At 43.1% G+C, this 23,485-nt stretch overlaps 2 protein-coding genes across 6 annotated transcripts in view; one reads left to right on the forward strand and one right to left on the reverse strand.

Moving 5' to 3' along the window:
• Window positions 1–1,453: 1,453 nt before the first annotated feature.
• pex11a (peroxisomal biogenesis factor 11 alpha) lies at window positions 1,454–12,054 on the reverse strand. 3 transcript variants are annotated; one of them, XM_085968535.1, is made up of 4 exons: window positions 11,715–12,054; window positions 11,385–11,566; window positions 9,028–9,143; window positions 1,454–5,475 (listed from the first exon to the last, which is right to left on the reverse strand). In XM_085968535.1, the coding sequence occupies exons 2-4, from the start codon at window positions 11,438–11,440 to the stop codon at window positions 4,898–4,900; spliced, it is 750 nt and encodes a 249-aa protein (XP_085824661.1). In that variant the 5' UTR covers window positions 11,441–11,566; window positions 11,715–12,054; the 3' UTR covers window positions 1,454–4,897. The 3 variants fall into 3 exon arrangements, with proteins under 3 accessions (XP_085824661.1, XP_085824660.1, XP_085824659.1); XM_085968534.1 differs by having other exon boundaries at window positions 11,699–12,054; XM_085968533.1 differs by having other exon boundaries at window positions 11,385–12,054.
• wdr93 (WD repeat domain 93) overlaps window positions 12,053–23,485 on the forward strand; it is a 59,059-nt gene continuing 47,626 nt past the window's right edge. The window contains exons 1-4 of one of the 3 annotated variants that reach the window (XM_085968531.1): window positions 12,056–12,190; window positions 12,365–12,537; window positions 18,934–19,232; window positions 21,205–21,406. In XM_085968531.1, coding sequence (XP_085824657.1) covers window positions 18,972–19,232; window positions 21,205–21,406 — 463 coding nt within the window. In that variant the 5' untranslated portion in view covers window positions 12,056–12,190; window positions 12,365–12,537; window positions 18,934–18,971. Of the gene's footprint in view, window positions 12,538–18,933; window positions 19,233–21,204; window positions 21,407–23,485 lie in introns of all 3 variants that reach the window. The other 2 variants (XM_085968532.1, XM_085968530.1) reach the window with 2 other exon arrangements.

Below are 23,485 nucleotides of genomic sequence, written 5' to 3' on the forward strand. Positions count from 1 at the left end.
TCAGAATTAGCAAATCCTGTTTAAAAGTAGAAACTGGGGCTTACTGCCAATCAAGACCGTTTCCAAGCCATTCCCTGCCATTGTGTCTTTGGTTTTGATGGGCAGTTTTGATCTCCGGAGGCAGGGCAAGCTGTTCGCAAATGTGACAGTTGTTGGCTATTACTTCATTTCACCATCGAGCCTCAGGAGCAAGGAACGACTCCATGAGAACAGTTTCTCACATATAACTTAGCAAAGACAGATGGACCCACTAGAATCACTAAGAATTTAGAGCATTTATAGCTTTGGAACACGTACTGCAAGTTAGGTGATTTATCTAATTTGCAGCTTTTATTCTGTTAACTTTTGCTTCTTATAAACTTGATTCAGTTTTCACGTTATGTCAGTGTGGTACTTTCCACCAGATTTCAAAGCATTCAGGAGTATATGGTGGGATTCTGTCCTATTTCAAGCGTATACTTCAATGGTAAAAGGGTTCGCTGTGCACAAAGATGCGGACCATCCTAAATATGTTCCAAAGGTCCAGTTTCGGTTCATAGCATGTGCTTGCATATGGAGGACGACTTTGCGATAAACATGAAAAAAAAGTAGGGAAGTATCAAAACAGTCCAAATTAAAATGGCTGTCCGCATAACAAATGGCTGCTAGGCTTGTTTACATAAGTACTGGACTTGAAGGTAATTCATTATGAGAAAGACTTTTGAAGAGTTTTCAAGAAATGTGATAAGGTGCTCAAGGAATGCAAATTTTTCTTTGTAAAATCACAAAACTAACAGTACTATTAAAATATTCATGATTAAAACATAGTTAAGTGTGTTGTCCACTCAATATCTTTCCAATGGTTAATACTAACTTTGTCACATATATTCAGGGCTGTGCCAAGCTCCAAATACACTGTCCTACAAGCCTTTCCCACTCCATGCATCCTTACTGTGCTCAGAACAAGATTTATCACACTGACTCCTACTCTACCTCATTCCTCCTCCCCTCCAACAGAACTTTAAAACTGTGGACCTCCTCAAATCCCTTAGTCTGCTCTTCCTCCTTAAACCACCATCACTTTCTTTATATTGTCTTCACTCCGACACTCTGCGGCATTGGTGGCGTCTTTCGTCTTGGCCTTTTCTCCATTCAGCAGTTACACTTCTATAGTGCTCTTTTAAAATAAATTGCCTCAGGGCACTTTAAATGGGAACAAGAAAACTGGACACCAAGGAGGGAAAGGAAAACAAAGTTTAGGGTGTGTCAGGGCCAAAGAGAAGGATTTTGAGAAGGCTTTGAAAGCAAAGAGGGATTTTGGGAGGCAGGACATATTGGTTGAAAGAACAGCCTGTAATGGTAGAATGGAAGCAGAGAACAAGGAGTAAACTAGTGTCAGAGGGTTCGAAAATATCTGTAACTGCAATACGATTGAATGCATTTCAAACAGAAATGTAAAATAAAGCACTACAAATTTGTAATGAATACATTAGTTTATTAGAGCACACACAAACATTAGAATTATTCAGGTTCGTTGAGTACAGCAGCATTGGTTTGCAGCAGAGTCACTGAATTAAGAGTTTCCTAATTTAGGATACAGAATTAGTTCATTTCTCAAATATTGCATTGTAAGAAAAATTTTGGAAGGACAATCTTGATGTTCAGTCTCGCTAGATGAGAACGTGGGTTGCAGTTAGTCCTAGTGTTTTAATGCCATCCATCTCTGACCCACGCTCCTTTCAAGCAAGATTCCATACCAGGAGCTTCCCATCACAAAATTTTCTTTGATGTCTTTAATCGAATATTAAAAACGTTTTGCATAGATTTTTTTTTTCCAGTGAACAAAGATTGTAAACACGGTTTCTGAAGATTCTAAATTCAGACGCAACACTCCTCATTAGAGAGCCCCTAAAATATAATGTTCAACACACAAATATATTTGTATTTTCATAAAGGATTTACCACTCTTAATAGAAAGTCGCTAGGAAGGCTCAGAAAAATTATACAACTCACTATCCAGCCACTTACCAAGATCAAAAATTTAAATATTAAATTAACAGAAATTATATTATTTCTCAAAAAAAAAATCATATTGCAGACAGGTTGCACGTGATACTTCCCTGCATTTACTTGTGTAGCGTTAAGACTCTGAAAACAATGGAGTCCTAGTCAATGAATCCTGACTCGAGTGCAGAGCTGAGCCCTAGCTGCAAATAACGCTTTATTTGCCGGAGATACTGCCCTCCCAGAGAAAAGTGTAATAGTTGTTCCCCGATACCTCAGTGGGTAAGTGTACTCTGCAATGTGGTACAGAGTCATACAAAACCCCAGTTTCAATTCTCAGTCTGTGCTGAGTAAGCAGATCTCAACCAGGGTGGTATTGAGGAGATTGCAGCTGGGTTGGGTGACCTCACGTTAAGAATGAAAGGGTAAAATCTAATCAGCCAAGGTTCTGATCACTATCAATTGACCCTTGCTGGAAAGCACACGTGTGGAATGTCAGGAACTGGTTCCGTTGTGATGCGCCCACCCCTCCACATTCCATAAATCCGAACATTTGGGACAGCACAGCGAGAAAGGTACAGGAGGAATGCCAGAGAATACTCCAGTACATCACCACTTCAAGAAAGTCAAAAAAACATGGAGGGAAAAAAGTGTGTAAATGTAATGTCTGCCAGATAGATAGCATACAAAGTAAAATTTTACTTGCAGCCAACACTGGGATCAGGAGCGAGTCAAGATTCTGCAGCCAGCATGCTCTCATCTGAGAGAGTTACAGTAGTCTTGATTGAGTTTGGGAAATCAGCTGTTGCTATGATCATTTGGGAGGATTAGAAATAGAATAAAATTCTGCAGGTAGGTTTAAAAAATTTTAATTTTAGAAAATTTAGTGGGACAAGCCTGACAAAACTGCCCGATTCCTTCTGGGATCTATGCAACATTTCTTAGGCTGTCCTTGAGAGTGACTCATCTTGGTTCCCAACTCTTGTCTGCACAATCCAGGGAGATAGCTTAGAATAATCAAGTGAGGCAGAGAGCTTGAAGGTAATTGTCATCGGGATTCAGAGTCAAGATATGAAATGTGGTCAAAAATTAATTCTGTAAATTTTACCCTGAATTATTCAGTTTGTACTGAAATGCCCCATAAATTAAAATAATTTACAAAGCACCACACCCTCTATTAAAGTATTGCAAGTCACACAAAACTATTAGATTCTCAAAAGCAAATATTCTTTTTAAATTAATGCTCTCTAATATATAGAGAGAATGAGTTTGTGGTGAAGCTCAGAACTTCACATTTCTTTGTTCTAGACCAACTTCAGCCGCCCAAGTGGCCATTCTTCAATCGCGAGCCAAGACAAAGTTTTAGCTGACTATTTAACCATTGAGGGATCACAAAAGAGCCGAAAACTACCCTCACCCAATGTCCATGAAGGTGCATTTTCTAGCTGAACTCAAGGTACAGCATACTCCTTTTAATTCAAAGTACTGTAGCTTAATTCAAATTAATCAATTAAGATTTTTTGGTATGAAAAGGTAAATGTTATTGCTTAATTCATTTTTGGGCAAAAAAATGGCAGTCAACAGGAACAGACTGTACACTGGATCACAAGCAGAAACTGGGATTAAATATGGGATCTTCTAGTCTATATGCAGGAAACTTTGGTTTATCCGGAGGTTGTATGTCCGGAAACCTCGATCTACCGGCAGAAATCAGGAGCCGTTTTTAGGCTTTTTTTCTTCTCGTGGCTTTGCTTTCAACAGTCGGGCTCTGGAAAGTCTCTCTGAAGCTGTTGCTAAGCTACAGAGATGCTTCCAAGGTACGGGCCAACTGTTTACAAGCTGTTGCTAAGCAACAGTGTTTGTTGTCAGATAGAGAGATGAAAACCGCCATATGCTTCAACATTAACTTTATATGTCCGGCAGTTTTGATAGATCGGCAACAGCTCGGGCCCGTCGGTGCCGATATAACAAAGTTTCCTGTATATCAATACAACATCAAATAGTGCATTTAGGCACAAATATTGAGAGAATACACTTGTCAGCAAGGGTAAAGGTACAGGCAGATCTCAGTTTGGAATAATCGACAGTTTAATGAACTCATTGATTTTCTCAGATGGTTCGAATCATGGAACTTACAGGAGTCCACTTGTCCCATTGCACCTGTGTCAGTACTAATATTGAACTAGAACTCATCTTTTTATATTTCAGAAATCTATCCCAATTCCCTTCAAAAAGTGATGTTACAGTTTTGGCCTCAACAACTTGTGCTAAAGCATTCCATATTCTAGAGATCCTAGCACTTCTTTCCCCCCTATTCTCAAGTGACAATCCGGAATCTATAATCTCTTGTGACCTAATATCCAGCCCGTGCAAATAATCTTTCACTAATGACCCTCGCGATGGGTATTTAAAAAAAAAAACAGAAACAAATACTAGGGACCCATGTTCAACATGGATAAAAGAGCTGGTGTTACGGAGCGGCAGATATTTACTTGTATGTGTGATGTTAGTGTCCTGCTCAGGACATAAACCCAAGTCAGTGTGCTTTTGGTCTGCTTTAGTACCTAAATGGCATGCTGCCAACCAGACCCCAGCACAGCATCAGATTATAATTGATCTGTTTGCACAGGGCAGTAGGATGGCAGATTTCAATTAAAAAAGGGTTCCAAGTTCATAAACAACAGTACACGTTGGAAGTCACTGCATTAACATTTTGCTCTCAAAAGATACAGCAAGAAAATAATTGAAGGAAACAGTTCTTGTGTTGAGAGCAAATTAAAATACACCATTATATATCTTGCTTTCAGAAGCCACAGGCTACATTTTGAAAGCACTTTATTTCCATTCCCACACATTCTTTGATATGTTTATCAGACAAGGAATAAGATTGTTATTCAAAGAACACACAGTTTGTTCACGGTCTCAATTTCAGTGCTGGGTGTGTCAAAGTTAGAATGGAGAGAATGGAGGAAACAAGACCACAGAGACCCACCACTCCAGGATTGGTTTTGCAAATGCCTAGTTTGTCTAATGGAAGGGCGAGGTCACAGAGGTTTTTAACAATGTCGAGTAATACAGGAGGATTGCTCTTAAGGCTTTGAAAAAGCAGCAGAAGAAAAGCTTCAGTCTTGACCCTCGCTGTGCAGACAAGCTCCCTCCGCAGGTGATTACTTTCCAGGTGGTTTATGGATTTGCATGGTTGTCCCTTCTGGGCCAGTGCTGCTTCTTTCAGGAGCTGGACAATCTCATAGACATCTCTGCTCAGGTTGATAATCAATGAGAAGAAATAGTAGTGGTTGGAACGCTTGTTCCATTTCTCCTTGTCGATATCACCAAGTCCCACCGCTCCCATCCAGAGAATATCATCACAGATGAAGTACAGAGCCCGACTGAGAGAAACGACTGTGAGGCAAAACCGAAGCACTGGGTCCGAGAGCTGAACATTTCTTCTGGCTGTCTGAACGGCATCCAGTGTGTTACCTAACCGGAATACTAAAATAAAAATAGAAAGGATTTAATACAGCACTAGCTTTTACCAGTTGTCAATGGCCAAAACATAAAAATAAAATGATTCTGGGTGAGCAATTTAAATACAGGCAGGTTTTGTCTCTGGTTGAGCTTGCAGAAGCTAAATCTCCTCCATCTTGGGTACCATACATTATCGCACATCATATAGAGGCTAGCCAATTTTAACATTTGACCAGAGAGAGAGAGAGAATTAGTCAGTGTCGGTCAGGTTAAAACGCAGTTTATATGACTCACATTGATAACAGAATCCATGGAACAAAATCTTGCTTTATGATTACTGTTCTATGCTGACAGAAAACCACAATCATAATCTTTTGTGGTCTCCTGCTGTAGGAATTTTTACCACATCGTGAATCCTCGATAAAAGATTTTATAATTTAAAGAATTGAATACAGAATTTTCTCACTAGTGAAAAAGCTATGGTTTCCTTCCTGCATACACACACAAACATGTGTCAGCTTGGCTCAGTTGTTAGCACTTTCACCTCAAACATAAAGTTGTGGGTTCATGCCTCGTTCTGGACCAGTGTATTCAAGTGCAGTACTGAGGAAGTGCTTCATTATCAAACAGGTGCTGACTTTGGTGAGATTTAACATAGAAAATAGGAGCAGGAGTAGGCCATTCGGCCCCTCGAGCCTGCTCCGCCATTCAATGAGATCATGGCTGATCATCCAAACTCAGTACCCTGTCCCTGCTTTCTCCCCATATCCCATTAGCCTCAAGAAATATATCCAACTCCTTCTTGAATATATTTAATGAATTGGCCTCAACTGCCTTGTGTGGTAGAGAATTCCACAGGTTCACCACTCTCTGGGTGACGAAATTCCTTCTCATCTCTGTCCTAAATGGCTTACCCCTTATCCTTAGACTGTGACCCCTGGTTTCAATGAGATCCCCTCTCCTTCTAAACTCCAGCGAATATAAGCCCAATCGACCCAATCTCTCCTCGGACGTCATTCCTGCCATCCCAGGTATCAGTCTGGGCCTAACATGAGGCCCTTTCTGCTTGTTCCGGTGGACACGTCGGTCGGACACGTCGGTCGGTCAGTCACTTGCTATTTGTGGGACCTTGCTGCGTGCACATCTGCTGCCACATCTGCCTATGTAATCACACTTCAAAAAAGTAATCCACTGGTTCGAATGTATAAAAGGGCATGATTCGGTGCTATTTAAATGCAAGTTTTTTCTTTTTTCAATCAATAGATAAAGCTTGTACATGCAGCAGAGAGAACAAAAACAAACTAGACAGACAGATGTAGTCCCCTGGCACTTGTAACAAACAGTGCAAACTGCTGCTGGCATCGATAAGACTTCACCTTCGCTGTGTTTGCACTGGGCCCCACAGGTTGTGTTGGAGCTCTGCCCCATGTCAATTTATTTCTCCCAGACTGCCACACAATAAGAGTCCCTTCACAATTAATTTTACTTTTCAGCAAGATAGGGGCAATTAGACACTAATGATTGTACTGCACAGTGATGTTGTATAAATGAACTTTGAATAGTAACCAGAACAAACAATGTTGGAAACATAACAAGCCAGTCACCACACATGAAGAGAATAGATAGTACTTTTTTCCTCTTGGCCTCTCCATTACCAAGCCATTCCACCTTTCATTTCTCCACTCAGGTATTTTTAACCCCACAATCCCTACCCCAACTCATAATTGAGCTTCTGCACTCCTATTCCTGCTATTGGCCCAGGTTTGATTCTCTCTTGGCATTCTTCAAATGGCCATCGAGGCATCTGGCGCGAACTCCCAACAGCAGCCATCCCATCCTGTTTTTAAACTCAAACTTGGCTTGTGGGCGCAACACTTTCCCCCTTACCGAAGCCTCCCCACCTGCCTATGCTTTCCATCATCTGTCCTGCGCAAATTGCTGTGATGTGGCTCTTATAACCACGTCACACCTTGGTTTCGCCTCCTACTCGTTTGAGCCTCCTCACCCTGTGCCACCCCCCTTACGTCTCCTTTAAAATATTCATTGTCGACTGCCCCTCACCCCAAGCTCCACCTCGACTTTCTCCCCAAGATATCCACCCTCCTTTCCTCCCTCAGCCTGCACACTGAGTGACTCCTCGCGTCAGCTTGTGGCTCAGTTAGTAGCACTCTCACCTCCGAGTCAGAAGGTTGTGGGTTCAAGTCCCAGGCTGACACTCGAGTGCAGTACTGAGGGAGAGCTGCACAGAGGTGCCATCTTTTCCGCTAGTTTTGCGCCCAGGTTCCAGCGCAATCGGGATAGAATCGACTGAACCAGCGCAAAAGATCGGAGGAATTTAAAACATAGGGGTGCTACGCCCAAAACCACTTGCACTCATGTTTTCCGCTTGTTAAAGTTTTAATTCACCCGAATCAGACCCGCCCACAAGTCGAAATTGCAAGATTGTGCCGGTTCAGGAATGCTCTTTAAATTGTGCTCATTTTCATTAAGCGCACAGGCACTAGTAGGTACATTATAAAAGTTTTTTCATATCAAACTGACTAGTGTACACCAATTAAACTATACAGAACCATTTAATAGTTTTACATTATTTTCAGTGATTCCAAAATCAGGTGGAGGACTGGACACCCTTATTAAAAATGTTTATTTTTGGTGATAAAACCCATTTTCAGCTGTATTCATAAAACTGCATCAGGATACCACTCTCAAATACACTTTTTAAACAAAGAAAAAACCCAATTACGTTCTATTACGCTACTTGATTGCGCTGGTTCATGGAAGATTTTAAGTTTGTGATTATGCAAATGAATTTTAGGGGAAAACTTGAAGTGCAACCTAACCAGCACAATTGCAAGTGTATTTTAGGCACAATTTCCCAATGGCACCCAAAGCAGAAACTCTACCCCATCATCTAGGCTGACACGCCAGTGCTGTACTGCTGCATTAGCAGAGAGTCTATCTTTCAGATGTGACATTAAACCACTTCTCAGGCGGATGTAAAAAGATCCTGTAATACTATCCGAAGAACAGGGAGATTTCCTGGCAACATTCTTCCCTCAACCAACACCACCAAAAACAGATTATCGCGTTATTTATTTGCTGTTTCTGGGATCTTGCTGTCCCCAATTGGCTGCTGCATTTGTCTATACAACCACAGGGACTGTACTTCGAAAGTAATCCATTGGGTGCAAAGCGCTTTGGGAAATCCTGAGGATGTGAAAAAAAGTGTGTTATAATAATGCTAGTTCTTTCTTAGAGGCAGCCCAGGTTAGCAGCGAAACATCACTGTACTCCAGCCTCAATGCTACCCAGGAGCAGCAGGAAATCTGCTAATTTTGGTAAAGAGAAATAGGAAATCTATGGGGTGAAATTGCTCTCAGCAGTATCTGCAACAAATTAATCCATTCACTTTGGCTGGGTTAATTAACCCATTAAAATAACACAGAGGAATCTTACATGAACACGGTAATGTGCTTTTACAAATATCACTGACACCAACTTCACCCCATTGATCACTGAACAGGGAATGGAGTGCTGCTTTTTTTCCTTCCCCTCCAGAGTTGGTTGTATACTTACACTTGCGTCCTGCACTCATGTTAGACTCCAGCTGTTTGAGCTTTGCAGCCAGCTCCTTGTTGCTACCATTCTTGTGAATTAGATAATTAAGTAACGTGCATGCATACTGAGTGGTTCTGAAAGAAAACAAAATGCAAGAAGCACAGAGCTTATTTCCTGCTACACGCAACAATTAGTGTCTAATGCTTATGGCAAATGCACGATTAACAAAATATGTGTTGGATCAATAAAAAACATAATAGGTCTTCTAAAATAATAAAAGATGCATCATGCACTATACTATTGATTTCACATCGCACCCTCACAGCAGCAGGGAAAAGATTTACACCAATCAGCTGGCCTGGATTCAAAACCAGGTCTTAGAGATGAAAGGACAGCAAGCAACTGGTCTATCTTCACAGGTGTTGCAGGATCTATGGAGGGGGGCTTGCATGAACTATGCAAACAGATCAATTAAGGTTCATAAAATTAAAGTTTTGTTATTTCTGTACTTTTACAAAGTCACCAATTTAAAACAGTCTTTAAAAGAGAGCGAGATGGGTTAGGAGAAATGTTTTAATATAGATTTGTTGGAGCACGGAAGCTTTGCGACGGAGAAACTAAAGCAGACATCACTGCATCTTTGGGGGGGGGGGGGGGGGGGAGAAAGAGAGAAAGCGACTAGATATTGAAGCGGAGGAAGATACAGGCCTATGAGCGCAGGATAGTGGGGTTAGTTTTTGGATTGCTCTAGCAAAAAGACACAGACAGGAGTTTACAGCACAGAAGTGGCCATGTTTTGAAGAAGGGTTCGACCCGAAACGTCAACTCAAATTTCTCTCCACGGATGTTGCCTGACCTGCTGAGTTTTTCCAGCATTTTCTGTTGTTATTTTGGCCCATGGTTTTATGGTCATAGACAACATCTGATTATCTAGAATATAAGGATTCAATACAGCTACACTGGAAATGATATGCTGGTGACACTCCCAAAAACAAACCAATAAACTAGGAGATTTAAAATTGCTCTTCTGGTGCATACGTAGGCCTGTACCATAACTGAATGCAGAAATTGAGGGGCTCTTCCACAGCAACCAGTGAGAATGTAAAGATATGCAAACCTATCAACTCAGCTTCTTGCACATGATATAATGCCTAAGAAAGGCAGTTTACAAAGAGTAGCAGCTCATGACAAATCCTATGAATTTCTGCAAGATAGGGCAAGTTAAAGGCGGCCATTTTGTTTCATGTGATTTGCTTCCCGAGTACTGCAAAACATTTTTCTCCTTCACCCCCGTCCATGTCATCAAATTCTTTATGCTACATATTACTTGGGCTGAATTTACATTGTTTGATTCCCACCTGTCTGGAATTTTTATGGTCCTATTTAGGAGAAAGCTCCGTATATGCTTGAATACACCTAGTAATGCAAATGTTTTACAAGGAGTCCCCAACTCCCCATTTCGCTAAAATTTAAATTGAGGTAAGAGCGCTACACGAGGGTCCATTGGACCGTCACGAGCAGTTTCTACAGCAAGCTTGCAACTCCATGCACTGTGAAACTACCCTAGCCACTTCACTTGAATCCAGTCAGGCTCCGACTGTGGGTTTACAATGCAAGTTTGGGGTCAGTGCAAACCATAAATTGCTTAGCATTGACAATGAATTTGCAATGTAAAAGAACCAAGAATGACACAAACTATTCAGAACATACAAGTGTCTAGCATCTCATCCAGATAGTCAGAATTTTAATTTCCTTCAAAAATCAAACTGGAATCTAAATGTCCAAGCATCATTAATATCCAGACACTACCCTGCATCAGCAGAACCCTAGATCAATGCAATTCATATGTAACAGAGAAAATATACAAGACTCACCTGGTAGCATTATACACACATTTTAACTTCAACCTGTCCCCCACCAGCAAATGTACACCTAAAATGTCTTAGAACTACAACAGCAAGCCATGATACTTTAAACAGCAACTGAAAACACGATTTAAAATAAATGCCTGTTAGCCATTAAAATACTGCAAGAAGATAATTAGAGAGCCTTTGAAATAATGAAACTAAACAGAAAAAAAAGTTAAATACTTTAGGCAGCAGGCCTCAATTTGCACATTGTAAGTCAAGACATGCAAAAGTAATGTTTTCGTTCGGTTACAACGTAGAGAAATGTTTGATTATAAGTGAGATCAAAATATTAAGCACAGATGTCAAAAATAAAGCTGGATATGCAACTGAGCATTTTTTTTTTTTTTTTAAACGAGCCAACGATAAATGAAAATGCAACTTATGCATGATCAACAATGTAATAGAAATTCTACGTCAGGTTGATGTTGAAAGTCAATGTGAAGGTTTCATTTACAGAAAACTTACCTTAAGATTCTGTCCCTTCCTTGGCTGAGGGAAGTGAATTTCACAAAAGAATCCATGGGGAGTAATGGTAGGGCAGCGAAGAGCAGAGTTCACCGGAACTTGGGTTGTGAAAGGGAGCTTTTAATCCCAGATGGAATGACTCAAAACTCAAAAACTTCCCCCACGGCAGCCGGAGCCTCGGGCTGCAAAAAAGCAGCAGGGGGAAAAAAAAAGGAAAAACAATGAAAAAAGAGAAATGAAAACACAAAGACAAAGAGTGCTCACTCTCATCTCCCAAAATACATGAACAATTTCTGACACGAGAGCATTGCTACCTCAGGCTGCACTCACACAAGTCTCATTATTGTTTAAATTGGTAAATTTAAAAACTAGGTTTTTTTAATGTTCTTTTTCTGTTTTGAGGCCTTGGGAAACTCCTCGCTTCTGAAGCCTTCAACCCCTTGAGGTCTCCATAGCAATAGGGAACCTGATCCCACCCCCCAACAAATTTCTAATTTTAACGTATTAGATTGAATCAGATGACGGGATTTCCTTCACCAATAAATAAAACCCAATGGGTTAAAATATAATCTAAACGGATATAGCTACTCCAATAAAGCATAGGAATTAAATAATTTTAAGGACTTTATCGTTCCCGCCCCCCTGAATGAAGAAGCGGCGGACATTTTTAGAGGGCGGACGGTGCTTCCGGTCCGGGTCTCCTAGCAACGAGCGGCCCAGTGGCAGCAACAAACTGGAGCCTGAGGAGAAGAATTCACAACACAATTCCTTTCATTCTGGGAAAATCTAATAACCAGCCGGTGGAGGTCGGCCTGCATTTATTTTTCTCTTTATATATAAAAATTCTCCCTCTTTGCCTCAATCATTTTAAAAATCTTTTCCTCCCATCTGATGGCAAGGGAGGGTGAAGCAACTGTTTCTAAATCTGTGGCTGCGTAGCTTTGGAAACTAAGTGTAAGTATATTTTATAATAACAACAGAAAATGCTGGAAAAACTCAGCAGGCCAGGCAACATCCGTGGAGAGAAAATAGAGTCAACGTTTCAGGTGAACCCTTTGTCAAGACTAAAGAAGCACAGGAAATGAAATAGATTAAGAGGCCAGGCTGGGAGAGAACAAAAGAGAAGAGACATTAAGAGGTATTTGTTATCGCTGTAAGTATTTTATTCCCCCCAGGATGTTGTTTGATATGATGTTTGTTCTATCAGTGAGGGAGCCCGTGGAATGACTGCCGATGCCCGTCCGGTTCTGCAGTAGGATGTCTGGAAATTAATCTTACATCGAATTTACAGCACAGAAACAGGCCATTCTGCTCCATGCCGGTGTTTATGCTCCACTCAAGCCTCCAGTATTCCACCCACCCCTTTCATCTAACCCCATCCTTCTATAATAAAAACAGAAAATGCTGGAAATACTAAGCAGGCCAGGCAGCATCTGTGGAGAGAGAAACGGTTAACACAGAAACACAGAAACCCCACAGTGCAGATAGAGGCCATTTCGGCCCATCGAGCCTGCACCGACACATATCCCACCCGATCCCCGTAACCCCACGTATTTAATCCCCCTAACACTAAGGGTCAATTTATCATAGCCAATCATCCTAACCTGCACATCTTTGGACTGTGGTTAAGTTTTAGTTCGATGAAGATCTGACGAAGGGTCATCGACCTGAAACGTTAACTCTGTTTCTCTCTCCACAGATGTTTCTCTCTCCACAGATCCTGCCTGGAGTATTTCCAGCATTTTCTGTTTTTATTTCAGATTTCCAACATGTGCAGTATTTTGCTTTTATAACAGATCCTTCTATTCCTTTCTCCCTCATGTGCTTATCAAACTTCCCCATAAATACATCTATGCTATTCGCCTCAACTACTCCATGCAGGAGCGAGTTCCACGTTCCTGCCACACTCTGGGTAAAGAAACATAGAAACATTGAAGATAGGAGTAGGCCATTCGGCCCTTCGAGCCTGCTCTGCCATTCAATGAGATCATGGCTGATCATCCAAATTCAGTACCCTGTCCCTGCCTTCTCCCCATATCCCTTGATCCCTTTAGCCTTAAGAAATATATCCAACTCCTTCTTGAATATATTTAATGAACTGGCCTCCACCACCCTCTGTGGCAGAGAATTCCACAGGTTCACCACTCTCTGGGTGAAGAAATTCCTCCTCATTTCAGTCCTAAATGGCTTACCCCTTATCCTTAGACTATGACCCCTGGTTCTGGACTCCCCGACCATCGGAAACATCCTTCCTGCATCTAGTCTGTCCAGGCCTGACAGAATTTTATAGGTTTCGATGAGATCCCCTCTCAATCATCTAAACTCCAGTGAGTATAAGCCCAATCGGCACAATCTCTCCTCATACGTCATTCCTGCCATCCCAGGTATCAGCCTGGTGAATCTTCGCTGCACTCCTTCCATGGCAAGAACGTCCTTCCTCAGATAAGGCGACCAAAACTGCACACAATACTCAAGGTGCAGTCTCACCAAGGCCCTGTACAACTGCAGCAAGACATCCTTGTTCCTGTACTCGAACCCTCTTGCTACGAAGGCCAACATACCATTTGCCTTCTTAACCGCCTGCTGCACCTGCATGCTTACCTTCAGCGACTGGTGCACAAGAACACCCAGGTCTCTTTGCACTTCCCCTTCTCCCAATCTATTGCCATTCAAATAATAATCTGCCTTCCTGTTTTTGCCACCAAAGTGGATAACCTCACATTTATCCACATTATAGTGCATTTGCCATGTTTCTGCCCAATCACCCAACCTGTCCAAATCGTACTGGAGTTTCACGACATCCTCCTCACAGCAGACCCTCCCACCCAGCTTTGTGTCGTCTGCAAATTTGGAGATATTACATCCAATTCCCTCGTCCAGATCATTAATGTACATTGTGAACAGCTGGGGTCCTAGGACCGATCCTTGCGGTACCCCACTAGTCACTGCCTGCCACTCGGAAAACGACCTGTTTATTCCAACTCTCTGTTTTCTATCCGCCAACCAGTTCTCTATCCAAGTCAATACCTTGCCCCCAATCCCATGTGCCTTAATTTTGCACACTAATCTCTTATGCGGGACCTTATCGAAAGCCTTCTGAAAGTCCAAATACACCACATCCACTGGTTCTCCCTTATCTATTTTACCAGTTACATCCTCAAAAAATTCCAGTAGATTAGTCAAGCATGATTTACCTTTTGTAAATCCATGTTGACTTTGTCCGATCCTGTCGCTGCTTTCCAAGTGCTCTGCTATTACATCTTTTATAATGGACTCTAGCATTTTCCCCACTACTGATGTCAGTCAAACGACCTAAGTCAAGGCATCAACGCCTCAATCCTTTTCCTGTTCTTGATAGGAGGTGGCACTCCTATACATAATTCAGGAGGAGTACCATTGCCACCTTTTGCTGCACCTCTAGCTGAAGATATTCTATTGATGATGTATGAGGTGACCTAAAGATATGGCAAAGCCAGAAAGTTTCCAAGTCTACAGTTGTCCTGGTATGGAATCTTGGGAGAGCAGTGTGAGCTTCATTATCTTCCATATGCCAACCGCCAAGAGTGATGCCAAGATAACCTTGGGAATACAAGTGCTACGGTTCCACCAGTAAACTAAGATAATAGCAACTTCTGTTTAAAAAAAAAACAAAGCAGAACAGACTTTTAATGTAGAGTTTACATTTAAGATAGTTGAAGGAGCTGACACATATTCTTGAGATACTTTCCCTCACTATATCATAGAATCATAGAATAGTACAGCAATTTAGGATAGTGCCATTCGGCCCATCAAGTCTGCACCTAGGGCACTATCCTAAACTTCCCCAAATAGCTTAGTGGATAGTTGCAGCATCTAATGTGGCGATGATGAGCCATGCAGACAAAGAAGACTCCAGGTTCAATCTTGGGTCTTGTCACAGGGACTGTGGAGTCAGGAGAGCATTCCTCCACAAGAGAGTATTTTTTTTAACTTGCCTTTCTTTGGCAGCTACAGCAGCCACTTTAGAACCCCGAGCAAGGCAGACCTGGCACCTGCTCCACTCGTCGGAAACATATTTCCCAGAGGGGTCCTTAAACGGGCTATAGGCCCTTAATTAACATATGCAAGGGATACAACGCCTAAAAAAAAGTGTGTCTAACATATTTAGCAGCGGCACGAACAAAGATGCAGATTGGGTGCAAGTCATCACATTGCAAAATTTGTCAGCATTGCTCCATTTTATAAAAGAAAAAAAGAAAGATTTGCATTTCTATAGCGCCGTTACGTGACCACCGGATGTCCCAAAGCACTTTACAGCCAATTAAGTACTTTTTTTTTAAGTGTAGTCAACTGTTGTAGTTTAGGAAACATGGCAGCCAATTTGCACACAGCAAGCTCCCACAAACAGCAATGTGATAATGACCAGATAGTCTATTTTGGTGATGGTGATTGAGGGATAAATATTGGCCCCAGGACACCGGGGATAACTCCTGCTCTTCTTCAAAATAGTGGGATCTTTTACATACACCTGACAGAGCAGACAGGGCCTCACCTTAATGTCTCGTCCAAAGGACGGCACCTCCGACAGTGCGGTGGATGCGGTGAGGATGTTCCCAATGATGGGTGAAACTAGAACTAGGGGGCATAATCTTAGAATAAGGGGCTGCTCTTTCAAAACTGAGATGAGGAGAAACTTCTTCACTCAGAGGGTGGTAGGTTTGTGGAATTTGCTGCCCCAGAAAGCTGTGGAAGCTACATCATTAAATAAATTTAAAACAGAAATAGATAGTTTCCTAGAAGTAAAGGGAATTAAGGGTTACGGGGAGCGGGCAGAAAATTGGACATGAGTCTAGGTTCGGAATGGTCATGGCCCTGTGGGTAGTGGAGCGGGCCCAGGGGCCGTGTAGCCTGGTTCTGCTCCTCCTTGTGTTCTAATTCTGTGTTAGATTTCAGGAGATGGTTTTATTCCTGTTCCTGGCTGGGGTGGAGATCGCCTTTACAGAAGGTAAGTACTGTAGAAAATATAGGGACAGAGTGATCTCCTGGACGAGTTTCGATCGCCTAGATGGGTCGGAGAGGAATTTCCCAGATTTTTTTCTCCCAAATTGACCATTGGGTTTTTTATCTGGTTTTTCGCCTCTCCCGGGAGATCACATGGGTTCGGGTGGGATGGAGAGTGATAGAAGATTTGAGGTTAGGATCAGATCAGCCATGATCTTATTGAATGGTGGAGCAGGCTCGAGGGGCCGATTGGCCTACTCCTGCTCCTATTTCTTATGTTCTTATGCAGCGCTCCCTCATTATTGCACTAGAGTGTCAGCCTAGATTTCAGTGCCCAAGACTCTGGAGTGGGACTTGAACCCACAACCTTCTGATTCAGAGGTAAGGGTGCTACTCACTGAGCCACAGCTGACACACACGCCTAAAAAAGGGGCGCAACATATGGCGATTCTAGCCCTATCATCCATTTACTATTAAGTTTGGCTGAGAAATGGGTATTTTAATAGTTTAATCATGTGTATGTAAAATATCTTCTGCTTGTGTTTGTCTTTTTTTTTAGAATAATTATTGACTGAGCAATTCATATGGTGCTTGGCACAGATAATTTGAAATGGCTTTCCTGTGATCTGATCCTAATCCAACAATAATTTGGCACAAGTATTGCATTTCCTGGCAAAATAAATTTGTTTATTATGACTGATTGTCGCTTATTTTTGATTTAAGACTCGGGTAAAAGTATCAGGAACATTGGAAACCGCTGCAGGTTGATTTGCTCCATAGCCTATGGTGTTGATCCAGTATCACTTTGAATAACAATTGTTTTTCTTCTGTAATTGTACTTGGATAATGTGGGTCTTAATGCTGCCTTCTGACTGTTACCAACTGACAGGATTCTTTATGAAATTACTTTTGCTTATATAAGCAGAAACTGACTGCACCAAACTTGGTTAACTCTTAAGAAGTCCTTTTTGTATTCAGAAGCCAAAGTGAAGGGTCTAGCCTCAGAGAGCCAGGCAACATCGCAGTTGAAGAGTGTAGGAGAGAAAAAGTAAATCAAGTGGGCAAATATTTTTCTTGTGAATTTTGTACTCATCAAGGTGAGGGACACTAGTTCTCGGGAACAGCGCACTTTCTATTGCAGGGACTCAGTGTCAGTATCATGCACTGCCATGTCAGGTATTATCTAATTAAATGCAGAGTAAAGCTTCATTTAATTTGGCCAAACAATATGCCTCAATTCCAGCCTCAAAAGAACACTCCCAACATCATCAGTGTGACATTTTTCCACTTTCAATACTAGCCATTTTGTGGCCTCTCTGAGTGCGATTGCTAATTTGACCTAAACTGGGAGCACCCATAACCACTAAGAACTGGATTGAGACTGTCCAAACTCATTTCACATAGGACTCTTGTAGCCAGCAGACAGAAGAGACTTTGGGCAGGATTTTCAATGGGCCGTGGAGGCGGGATTGGAGGCGTGTGGGGGGTTAAAATCCCCAAATCAGGGGGCACGAACCCATCCCGCACCCAACCTGCCTCCATGCCAGTTTCAAAGGAGGCGGGTACCCGCCCCGCACTGGGACCCGCCTCCCCGAGGCGGGAAGGGGATTAGTGCCAATTAACTGCCTGTTAACAGGTAGTTAATAGGCAGTTTTTAGCCTAATCCCTATTTTTAATGTTGAAGTGTGGGATTCCCGACGGCTCCAAGCCACGCCAAGTTCGAGGAGGCGGACCGTCGGGATGAAGGGCTTGGAGGGGTCGAAATATCCGGTGTTCAGGTGAGTGATGGGTGCGTGAGTACAAAAGTAAATGTGTTTGGTGTGTGTAAAGTGTTTAAAGAAGTTTTACATACCTCTACTTACCTTTACAGCCTTCCTTCCTTCAGGTCTCGGGAGTCCCTCATCTCACCGGCACAGAAAGCAGAATGGCTGCAAGCTGTCAAAAATTGCAGCATTCAGCTCTCTGTTCCGAGGAGATCTCTAAATCAGCCTGAGAGGATGGAATTAACTTAGAGTACAGATTGTCAGTGTTTGACAGCTTCATACAGCTGTGAAACGCTGATATTTCATCTGTCAAAAGGTCTTGACAGATGAAATATCAATCTGTGACGTCACCTGTTGCCAGATGGCCCTTAATTGGCCTGCTGAGCCCGCTGGGCGGGCTCAACAAGGTCAATCATGTCAAAATCGCGTGGATTGGTCGCATCTCGATGGAGGCGGGACTACAACCCCGAAAGTTGTAGTCCCGACTCCTCAATGAAAATCCAGCCCAGATTCTATCTGTCTAGGCTGGATTGAACCCAGATCCCAGAGAAGAAATCTCAATGCCTAAAGCTTGTTTTTTAGAAGCCTGTTCACTGTAGAAGGGAGGGAAGACTGTAAGAAGTAATGAATTCTGCAATTTTGAGGTCCTGGGGAAAAATGAGTTAGAGTTTGAAATGGTGCGAATGGGTTCTGAATTCAACAGAGTGTGAATAAAAATGTAGGATTTGATTCTTGGATGGAACCAGAGAAGACAGACTGACAAATTCTCTGGAGTGACTACTAAAATGGTTTTGGTCATGTTTCAGAGTGTTGAAGAACTGTGAGGCTGTGGAAATTAAAGAAAATGCCAGGTTACACTAAGAAATATCTAGAAGTTCCAAATCCTCCAGAACATAATTGGAGTGACGATAATGAAAATGACTATTATCTGAAGGATCCAGATCAGTGGCTTGATGAGTTGCCCCAGCCTTTCAGGATGATTAATAAATTAATTGGCCGCATCATAGAGAGTGCTTGTGAAAGCATTGAAGGAAGGGAAGCAGAAAGAGAAGCAGAAAGATTAAAGATAAAACCACCTTCTCGTGAATCATCAGAGGAAATTCAGGTGGGCGAGTGTGTGCTGTAATCCAGCAAACTTCACTGTTCAATTCTGCATGCTATTCATAGAATCATAAAATGTTACAACACAAAAACAAGCCATTTGGATCATCAAGTCTACTTCAGTTGTGTTCTCCACATGAGCCACCTATCCCACTCTCCTGCTTGCTCCCCATATGATATGACCTTTAATATTCGTCTTTTTCTTTTTTACAGATTTACATAAGAACATAATAATTAGGAGCAGGAGTAGGCCATACAGCCCCTCGAGCCTGCTCCGCCATTCAATAAGATCATGGCTGATCTTCAACCTCAACTCCACTTTCCTGCCCGATCCCCATATCCCTTGATTCCCTCACAGTCCAAAAATCCATCGATCTCAGCCTTGAATATACTCAACAACTGAGCACCCACAACCCTTTGAGGTAGAGAATTTCAAAGATTCACAAACCCTCTGAGTGAAGAAATTCCTCCTCATCTCAGTCTTAAAAGGCTGACTCCTTATCCTGAGACTATGCCCCCTAATTCTAGGCTCTGCAGCCAGAGGAGACAACCTGTCAGCATCTATCCTGTCAATCCCCCTCAGGATCTTATATGTTTTCTCCCCTTTTTTCTTAAAGACACTGGCTGTTGCTGGGGTGTGGTTCCATGAGCACTAGCAGCCTTAAGGTACCTCACCCAAATGTCTGTTTGTCATGTGTGAGGTAGATAAGGGCAAGCTGTAATTATTGATGTGTCTTATTGCCGTCTCCTGGCACTTATGTGATAGTCTTTGGCGTGGAAGAGGAATTTCCCAAAGTTTTTTCGACTCGTCCAGGATAGATAGATAGACTTGCATTTCTATAGCGCCTTTAACAACCACAGGACGTCCCAAAGCACTTTACAGCCAATGAAGTATTTTTTGAAGTATAGCCACTGTTGTAATGCAGGAAACGCGTCAGCAAGCTCCCACAAACAGCAGTGTGATAATGACCAGATAATCTGTTTTTGTTATGTTGGTTGAGGGATAAATATTGACCAGGACACCGGGGATAACACCCCTGTTCTTCTTCGAAATAGTGCCACGGGATCTTTTACATCCACCTAAGAGAGCAGACGGGGCCTCGGTTTAACGTCTCATCCGAAAGACGGCACCTCTGACAGTGCAGCACTCCCTCAGCACTGCACTGGAGTGTCAGCCTAGACTTTTGTGCTCAAGTCACTGGAGTGGGAATGAACACACGACCTTCTCACTCAGTGGTGAGAGTGCGACCCACTGAGCCACGGCTGACACATTTAAGTTCAGCGGAAACCCTGGAGTAATGGCATTGACGGCTATTTATGCGGTTTCAGCGGTATCCACCGATCTTCTGCCGAAAGAGAGTGCTACCCATTGAGCCATGGCTTGTGTGAATATGATGTGGGGGCAGGATGGTGCATGGTGGGCTACACAATTTCTGTATGGGAGAGGCTTGATGGACCAGTTGGCCTTTTCCTGACCTTTTTCATGTGTTCCTGGCTGTTAAAAAAACAATCCTTGATGTAAGAAAACTACTAGGCACTTGGTCTAAGCGTTAAACAAAGCTTTAATCAACTGTTTTACAACATGGAGGTCTAGTTGTGTCCTTCACTAGTTCCTGTTAAGAATGTCCTGCGCAAGCTGGGCCCGTGCCCGAGTATTTATACTCTCCCTGGACAGCGCCACCCGCAGGCCGCTCAGTATTATTTCATAAGTCTTTCTTTAATGAATGACTGATTCATGTCAATCCTTTTACATTTTTTTGGTGAATTGTTTTTAGATTCATCAATGTGAAGAGCTGTCTTTGCTGGAGAGTAGGGCAGGTTAGAGTTCACACTGTATCTGTGGATCCTGCTGCTGATTTATGCTAAGAGGAAGCTTTCCAGTAATGAAGAAATCTTTGGCCAGAAATCAGGTGTTCAGTACTGGTCTCGGCCATTGTTAGATGATCTGATCGCGATCTCCTTTACTTTTTGAACAGCTTCCTGGCAATTTAAACTGTCTTGCAAATTCTGTGGATGGAAATTATATCTTTGCTGGTCTGACTGAAGGAGTGGCAGCTCTGAACACGGAGGATCATACTGTTGCATCTCTTTGGAAGTCGGAAGGTGCTGAGGTTGTTGCACTTCAAGTAACGCACACTGGAGGCCAGCTTTATCTGCTTGCTGCTGTGGATGACATGGGTATTTATCTGAAAATATTTATTGTTCAATAGTTTTTTTTCCCCAAGTTTGTCCCCTCCTGTTCGCAAGGCTCAAATTCCTTGCTGGCCTCTGTTTCCTTTATCATTTTTAACGTGCAAGTTTATTCAGTGAAAAGAAAGAAAGACTTGCATTTATATAGCGCCTTTCACGACCACCGGACGTCTCAAAGCGCTTTACAGCCAATGAAGTACTTTTGGAGTGTAGTCACTGTTGTAATGTAGGAAACACGGCAGCCAATTTGCGCACAGCAAGCTCCCACAAACAGCAATGTGATCATGACCAGATAATCTGTTTTAGTGATGTTGATTGAGGGGAAAATATTGTCCAGGACACCGGGGAGAACTCCCCTGCTCTTCTTCAAAATAGTGCCATAAGAGCTTTTACGTCTACCTGAGAGAGCAGACAGGACCTCAGTTTAATGTCTCATCCGAAAGACGGTAGCTCCGACAGTGCAGCGCTCCCTCAGTACTGCACTAGAATGCCAGCCTAGATTTATACGCTCCAGTCTCTGGAATGTGACTCGGAGGCGAGGGTGCTACTGACTGAGCCATGGCTGACACTTAAATATCAGTGAATATCAGCAGACTATTTACTTGCAAGGGGTATTATAGCTAACCCTGATCCTAATATCCACACAAATGCACTTTCCAACAGGAGTTATAGGCCTAGAAATTGGGTTGGGGCGCCAAAGTGGCGCAAAAGTCGCCTGAGTGCAGGATTTAGCGCAGCGATCGGAGTGATACCGATCGCCAGAAATTCAGTTTCAGTGCCCCTTGAGGGAGACGGGGCGAGGCTCGAGGCGCTCCGCGTCCCTCTTAGGGCGCTGAAACTGATTATCGCAGCGCAACGTGCCGCAGCGCCACATGCTGCGGCACGGCACGCTGCGGTACTGCAGGCCTTCCTCCCACTGTTAAGGGGGAGGGGCCTGCAGCAGCGCGAGCCTCGATCGCGAGTGCCGGCAAATGAGCCCGGCACCAAGGAGAAGTGCCGGGCTCTCGGGAAACAGCCGGCAATGCCGCGGGGGGGGTTAGGAGGCCGGGGACGGAGGTGCTGGCAGGCGGCTGCCGAAAAAGCGGCCGCCCCGCACCTCCACCTTAACTTGCGCCGCTGCCGGCACAGTAAGGCCCCGTGAACCGGGCGCGGGTAGCGAGCGGCGCAACTGTGGCGTTCGCTACCAAATATCGCGAACGGGGCACGAATGGGGTGCTGCGCACACCGATGATGTCATCGGTGGCGGCGCAGCGCAAATGCCTAATGCCACCATTAGCGCCCCTACTGAATATCGCCGGAGACGCAGCCAGTGGCGCTACAGCCACTGACTGCCTCTTTAGGCGCTAACAGGTGGCGCTACTCACCCAATTTCTCCCCCATAGTGTATTATTAGGAGAACCTTGGCTTGATTTTCCCACCCCAGGCCCAGGAGCGCAGAGGCTAACTATAATGGCTCAACCTCCTGGTCTGTAAGGATAGACAGTATTTATCTTAAATCTTGGATGCTGTTAATTTCATGGGGAAGCTGCTGTTCTTCTTGACAACATGAGTTGGGGTGCGAGTGCAATTGCCCATTATACAAATTGTATGACTTGCTTACTTTTCCTCCTTTCTTTCGCTTAGGGAAGGCACATTTTTGCACCACGCTGCTAAGAATGTGCTGAGTGGCGGTAATGTGGTCCCTGAAGTATTCTGTAATCATTTCATTAGAATTTAGGAGGAGCACTAGTTTCCATCCCTGCTACCTACATGGCACCTAGGAGCATTCTTCAAGTGCTGTCGTTTGCAGGCAACGTCCACAGTAGTTAACACTGAGACTAATATGAATGACGCCGTGCCATCTGTGAATAGTCAATTTTATCTGGTCTGTTCTGTATAAAGTCACACCCAGATTTCAAAACTGAAATGGCAGATAAATAAATTGCTGGTTTAAAGAAAATCTATCTGCTTCTGTACCAAGTTTTGGAATGAACAAAGTTTTGGAGCACTGCAGTTTGCCTGGAGCTCCAGGCCAAAACTGCAGCCTTGTGAGTTTTTTTATGTGTCTCAGAGCACCAATCGGATAGA

The sequence above is a fragment of the Somniosus microcephalus genome, chromosome 27 (genome assembly GCF_052327205.1).
Source record: "Somniosus microcephalus isolate GS21.2 chromosome 27, FLI_Smic_1.0, whole genome shotgun sequence".
Lineage (NCBI taxonomy): Eukaryota > Metazoa > Chordata > Chondrichthyes > Squaliformes > Somniosidae > Somniosus > Somniosus microcephalus.